The sequence below is a fragment of the Nematolebias whitei genome, chromosome 5 (assembly GCF_014905685.2).
Source record: "Nematolebias whitei isolate Nwh7 chromosome 5, NemWhi1, whole genome shotgun sequence".
NCBI lineage: Eukaryota > Metazoa > Chordata > Actinopteri > Cyprinodontiformes > Rivulidae > Nematolebias > Nematolebias whitei.
In genome coordinates, this window is record NC_056502.1 from 47,662,101 (window position 1) to 47,669,503 (window position 7,403).

Below are 7,403 nucleotides of genomic sequence, written 5' to 3' on the forward strand. Positions count from 1 at the left end.
CCCCCCCCCCCACCCCTCTACCAATTTGGATTCAGTTAGAGAGCTAACATGGAAATTGGAGCAAACCTCTGTTTGCCTGGCCTCGGAACAATGTTCAGTCCCTTCAGACCGACCCCTCTGACTCATGTTGAATTTACACATTTTAATTGCTTAAGTGCTCAATAACTGATTTGTCAGTCAAAAACAATTATATATGGTATCTGCTGGTCAACAATCTCCAGTAGCGTAGAAAAGCATGAACTGCGCCACCTGCTGGCCTCATGAGTCATCTGCAGTGCATCCTCAGCAGAACGTGTTTCTTGTACACAGGTTCTTCTTTATTAAGAAATTAATGGTTAAATTATTTAATCTGAACCTGTTTACCCTTATTTTGTTATCTACCTGGATGATTGAGCCTACAGACCTTTTTCTTTATTAAGCTGCTTTACTTGGCTGTTTTTTACTGTCTGACTTGTACTGAAGTTACAGTAAACTATTTAAACCATACAGCATGCTAACAAACATCCTTCACATTGGGCTATCCAGCAGTAGCAGAAATGTTTAAACCTTTTATCACCAAAAAAAGGTTAAATCAGGTCATCTGTTTCTTTCTGGGAGAAATGTTTCATCTTTCATCTGAAAGACGTCATCAGTCTGAGACCTGCCACCAAGATCTGTCTTATGAACAGCACCTCCTTGATGTGTTTCAAACCAGCCCTGTGGAATTTCCAGAACAAGTCAGTTCTGGTTGGCTCAGACTGATGAAGGGACCCCCTCCTCCACCCCCATCCCCCATGTCCAGATGACCTGATTTAACCCTTTCAGGTGATTAATCTACCTGGATATCCTGATGTATGCTCAATAATCTAGGTAGCAAAATCTAAAAAAAGTTAAGTCTGGTCCTCTGGACATTGAAAAAGAAAAGAAAAGAAAAAAGCGTTAAAATTAAATCTTGGGAAGTCCAACATTTTACTGACCACATCAACTCTGTGGATAAATACATCAAGTTCACACGAGAAGATGTACAAAATGGCAGGCTAGCTTTCTTGGACTGTGAGATCTCAGTTTCTGATAGAGGACATTTGCAAACTGAGGTGTGCCGCAAACCCACCCACACAGACCAGTATTTGCAGTTTGACTCCCATCACCCTTTGGAGCACAAGTTAGGAGTCATCAGGACTCTGTACCACAGAGCAGATAGCGTCCCCACTAACTCAGGAGCCAGGCAGAAGGAGAAATCTTACACAAGACAGGCTCTAGAGCAATGTGGATATTCCAACTGGGCCTTCCTGAAAGCAGAGAAGAAACCCAAACAGGACTCCAGCCAAACATCAGATGAAAAGGAGGAACCCAGACCCAGAGCAGTGGTCATTCCATATGTTGCGGGAGTATCAGGGAAACTGAGACGTTTGTTTTCTAAACATAATGTCCCAGTGGCTTTTAAACCCCAAAATACATTACGGCAAAGACTGGTTCATCCCAAAGATCCAGTGCCTCAGCTCAAACAGAGTAATATTGTGTATGCTGTTCAGTGTCAGGAGGGCTGTGATCAGTCTTACATCGGGGAAACTAAACAGCCACTGGCCAAAAGGATGGCCCAGCACAGAAGATCAACATCATCAGGCCAGGATTCTGCGGTCTGCACTCATCTCCAGGCCATCGGTTACTCTTTCAGGGATGAAGATGTTCACATCCTTGATAGAGAGGAACAATGGCTTGAGAGAGGAGTAAAGGAGGCCATCTTTGTGAAAAGAAACCGTCCATCATTAAACAGGGGTGGAGGCCTCCGGGTTCAACTTTCCCCCTCTTACAATGCTGTGATTGCTAGTATCACTCAACCCTCTGTGAATAGTAAACAGCCATCAGTGTGCTAATGATCCATCATTAGGCTGATGGTCCTTCTTGATCATGTGAGCAGCTGGTTTTGGCTGTCAGCAGCAAACTGGTTGATCCACTCTGAGAAGGTGCTATTTATAAGACTGAGCTGAATACAGCACCTCAGACTGAAGAAGTCTCTCGGATGAAAGACGAAATATTTCTTTTTTTTTTTTTTTTTTTGAATGTCCAGAGGACCAGATTTAATTTTTTAGAATCTACCCAGATGATTGAGCTTCAAAATCTTTTGTCTTGTAGTAAATTAGTTTTTCATTCAACCTTTATACAGGTTAATCCCACTGAGGCTCGGGGACTCATTTACAAGAGAGACCTGAAGTCATCACGATACTGCTTAATTTACTAGAATTTTTAGTCATTTATTTTATTACATTTGTAAAATATTTTACTGACATGCATTTTCATTTAAAAAAAGAATTCAGGGATGTATGGCTTCACTGAAGTAAACTAAATAAAAACAGCAGGCGGCTCAGGACTTCTTGCAATACTGATGACAAACAAATAATGAAGTTATTTTTAAGGCTAACATTAAGTCAAACAAGATCACAATCGTAATCTCTTGTGTGTTGTAACCTTCCTGCAGGCCTCAATAAAGGAGGGGTGTTAGCAGGAGTCATCGGTGCACGAAAACCTCACTTTGACATTTGGGGCAACACTGTGAACGTAGCCAGTCGCATGGAGTCGACCGGGGTGATGGGGAACATCCAGGTACAGTCCTCAGGTTTATGACAAACTTTTGAATTTTCATTTGTTAGATAAACCTGTGAGTGCCAATCTTGTTCTTTAGAGTGCACCTTCTTATACCAACAGAAAAGACCCCCCGTCCCCCCCTACCTATACACGTATACACTTGCATTTGCATATAAAAACAGCAAAATAATAAACTACTAATTCAAGTTCAAGATAAAACTTTAATATCCCCAGTGATAAAATTGATCATGTATTTATTATTTATAGATCTCACATATTCTTTTTCATAAAAATTAGTAGCAATTTGATATTTTGTCCCTCTCTCCAGGGGTGGGATGTGTCATGGCTGCATGTTATTTTTCTCTTCACTGATGTAGTGTACAACTTCGGTGCACTACTTTTACTGCACCTCGAACTGAGTTTGTAGAAAATGACTGAAAAATGAATGCTGCATTTTCAACCACCACAAAATTGCTGAGTCACCATAATTCAATTCAGTTTATTTATATAGCAACACCTCCCAGCAAAGTCATCTCAGGGCCCTGTACAAAAACATTCACATTTAGTGCATTATAAAATGCCTATTAGTAAGTTGTATATTTAATCAAGTCAACAGTCTGCGTCAAATCTCAATCTGCAGTCTCTCATCGTAAGCAGCATTTTAACAACAGTGGAAGGAACGACTTCCTGTTAACAGGAAGAAATGTCCAGAAGAACCAGGCTCAGGATGGGCAGCTATCTGCCTAAAATGGCTAGAGAAACATGGCCGTGTACACCCTGTCCTGACATGTTTAGAAAGAGGCCAGAAGAACCTCCAAAGCGGGTAGAGGTGAACTCGAAGAACAATGCATATTATTGTCAGATCACACCGGAGCCTTATTGGAGCCAAACAAGACAACTGAGGGCAGCACTGTTGAAAGCAAATAATAAATGCAAAGCACAGCTAAAAATCATCCAAGGATTGCTTAGAATAAACTTTGACGTTTTCAGAAGTGGCCTTCTGATTCCTGATTTAAATTACAATGAACATCTGTGGAAAGAGCTGAGACATGCAGTGTAGAGGCAGCACACTTCAACCCTGAGACAGCTGCAGAAGACTGCTGAGGAGGAGTGGACCAGAATACCAAGTCTCAGAGAGACCTACTGAAATCACTTGATTGTGGTGATTGTCTCAAAACATTGTGTAGCAAGTTATTAAGTTGATGGTCCCATCTATTTTGTCAAGATACGTTTCATCAGTTTGTTTTTTAAATAGTTCTGTTTAACCAAAACTAAAAAATATATGAATGATTTTCTTTAGTTGACTTTTAATGTTTTGTTTCTTATTACCTTGGTCAGTTTCAAGTTATCCCAGTTATCTTCATGATTTTTTTTTTTTGCTTTAACATAAAAGTACAAATAAATTTGACTTAATCTATGTCAGACTGTCACACTTCATCAAACTGAAGACCAAGACATCTCAAGTATGTGTACTCGGTCCTTTGATGTATACTCAACACACAGTGTTTCAGGAAACATAGCACAAATCAGATTATCAAGTACAGTGGGAACAATAAGTACTTTGTATTTGATACTCGGTCAATTTTGCAAGTTCTCCCACCTATAAAGTATGGAGATGTCTGTAATTTTTATTGTAGGTACACTTCAACTGTGAGATAGAATCTAAGAATAAAATACAGAAAATCACATTGTATGATTTTTAAATAATTCATTTGCATTTTATTGCATGAAATAAGTATTCGATCACCTATCAACCAGTAAGAATTCTGTCGCTCACAGACCTGTTAGTTTTTCTTTAAGACGCTCTCCTATCCTGCACTCATTACCTCAATTAATTGCAACAGTTTGAACTTGTTACCTCTATAAAAGACACCTGTCCACACTCAATCACACTCCAACATCTCCACCATGACCAAGACCAAAGAGCTGTCTAAGGACACCTGGGACAAAACTGTAGACCTGCACAAGGCTGGGATGGTCTACAGGACAAGAGGCCAGCAGCCTGGTGAGAAGACAACAACTGTTGGTGCAATTATTAGAAAATGGAAGAAACACAAGATGACTCTCAACCTTCCTCAGTCAGGGACTCCATGCAAATCTCACCTCGTGGAGTTAGAATGATTCTGAGAAAGGTCAGGAATCAGCCCAGAACTACACGGGAGGACCTGGTCATTGACCTGAAGAGAGCTGGGGCCACAGTCTCAAAGAGGACCATTAGTAACACTGTCATGATTTAAGATCCTGCAGGGCACACAAAGTCCCACTGCTCCCGCCAGAACATGTCCAGGCTTGTTTGAAGTTCACCGATGACCTCTGGATGTTCCAGAGGAGGCATGAAAGAAGTTCATGTGGTCAAATGAGACCAAAATGGAGTTTTTTTGGTATCAACTCCACTTGCCATGTTTGAAGGAAGAAGGATGAAAACACCATCCCAACTGTGACGCACAGGGGTGGAAACACCATTTTTTTGGGGGGTGCTTTTCTGCAAGGGGGACAAGATGACGGCACAGTATTGAAGGGAGGATGGGTGGGATCATGTATCGTTGTTTCATGAGATTTTAACCAACAACCTTCTTCCCTCAGTAAGAGCACCGAAGATGGGTTGTGGCTGGGACAGTGACCTGAAACACAGCCAGGACAATTCAGTATTGGCTCCGTAAGAAACATTTCAAGGTCCTGGAGTGGTCTAACCAGGAGGGACCTGAAACTCAATGTTGCCCAGTGACAACCCCAAAACTTGAAAGATCTGGAGATCTGTGTGGAGGAGTGGGCCAAAATCTCTGCTGTGTGTGGAAACCTGGTCAAGAACTACAGGAACATCTGACCTCTGTAACTGCAAACAAAGGTTTCTGTACCAAATATTAAGTTCTGTTTTTCTCTCGTACTGTATCAGATACTTGTTTCATACAATAAAATGCAAACGAATTATGAAAATCATACAATGTGATTTTTCTGGATTATTTTCTTAGATCCTGTCTGTCACAGCTGAAGTGTACCAACAATAAAAATTACAGACCTCTCCATTCTTTGTAGGTGGGAAAATTTAGTAAATCATCAGTGTATCAAATGCTTATTTTCACCACAGTAGATATGCAACAGCAGAATTTACTCATCAGTAATACATTTAATAGGCAGAGGTGGCAATTTATGCTTTTATTTTGTGTTTGTGCTATTTTAAACATAGCTGTATAAACTCTGTAAAACGTTTAGTGAAATCTTGGCTGCACCAGCAGCACGTTGCTTTATTTTCTATTTTGGTAAATGTAAGCTTCTTCAAAAACATTTTTTTCAGTTTAAGAAGCTACTGTTTACAGTACAAGAGTGTTTTGACCTGGATGTGACATTCAGATCAGATCCCTGAACTTTCTCAGCAACCAGTTCCTTTAGAGCAAAAACGACAAAAGAAAATGACCCAACTCAAATATTTAGAAGGTTCCTTTGATTGGTTCAGTAATCTTAACAAAACTAAAGAGATTTATGTTAAAATGAAAGAAAGATGAATACTACTTAGTATATCAGTAGTTTCCAAATATAGGTCATCGGCCCCAAATTTTTGAGTCGGTGTTGATCGTTCGACCGACGACGCCATCTCCTCTGCCCTCCACACAGCCCTCACACATCTGGACACTAAGGACTCTTATGTTAGAATGCTGTTCATTGACTTCAGCTCAACATTCAACACCATCAGTCCCCAACAGCTCATCCTTAAACTGGACAGTCTGGGGCTGAACACCTCATTGTGTAACTGGATGCTAAACTTCCTGACTGGGAGACCACAGGCAGTACGGGTCGGCAGTAACACATCCAGCACCATCACACTGAATACAGGGGCCCCCCAAGGATGCGTGCTGAGCCCCCTTCTATTCACCCTGCTGACACACGACTGCACACCATCATACAGCTCCAACTACTTTGTCAAGTTTGCGGATGATACGACTGTGGTGGGTCTCATCAGCAACAATGATGAGACAGACTACAGGAACGAAGTGAGCCACCTGGCCTTGTAGTGCAGACACAACAATCTCTCTCTGAACGTGGATAAGACAAAGGAGATTGTTGTGGACTTCAGGAAGATGCACGCCCAGCATGCTCCTCTGACCATCAATGGTACTACTGTGGAGAGAGTGAGCAGCACCAAGTTTCTGGGAGTGCACGTTTCAGAGGACCTGTCCTGGAGCAGGAACACTGCATCACTGGCCAAGAAGGCTCACCAGCGCCTCTACTTTCTCCGCAGGCTGAAAAGAGCTGGAGCTCCAACCCCCATCATAAGCACCTTCTACAGGGGTGCCATAGAGAGTGCCCTGACAAGCTGCATCACGGTGTGGTTCGGTGCATGTACTACATCCTGCCGCAAGACACTCCAACGCATCGTGAGAGCAGCAGAGAAGATCGTTGGCACCTCCTTCCCCTCACTACATGACCTACGTAGTACCCGCCTCACTCGGAAAACCCTCTGCACACACCCACTACACAGCTTCTTCAGCCTGCTGCCATCAGGGAGGAGACTGCGGAGTATCCAGGCTCGAACTAGCAGACTGATAGACAGCTCTGTTCATCAGGCAGTCAGGATGCTGAACTCTGCATGCTCTGCCTCCCCTCCCTCTTATACCGCCTTAACACACAAAACTTTCACACATTTCCACACAACACAAAAACTTTTAACACTGAACTCTGCATCATTAAAAACGGGTTATATACTCAACACACGCTCATGTGCTCATTCAATTTGCACTACTGTTTATATTAATACAACTGTTTATATTCACACTACTGTTTAAATTCATACTACTGTCTATATTCACACTGTTGTTTATATTCATACCACTATATTCACACTACTG

The 7,403-nt window shown here is 41.8% G+C and overlaps 1 protein-coding gene across 1 annotated transcript in view; it reads left to right on the plus strand.

The window, feature by feature from the left end:
* Nucleotides 1-7,403, plus strand: part of LOC119409573 (adenylate cyclase type 3) — a gene marked incomplete at its 5' end in the record, with an annotated part of 50,216 nt that overhangs the window by 38,483 nt on the left and 4,330 nt on the right. Inside the window, 1 exon segment of the mRNA XM_037676476.1 lies at nucleotides 2,456-2,580. Coding sequence (XP_037532404.1) covers nucleotides 2,456-2,580 — 125 coding nt within the window.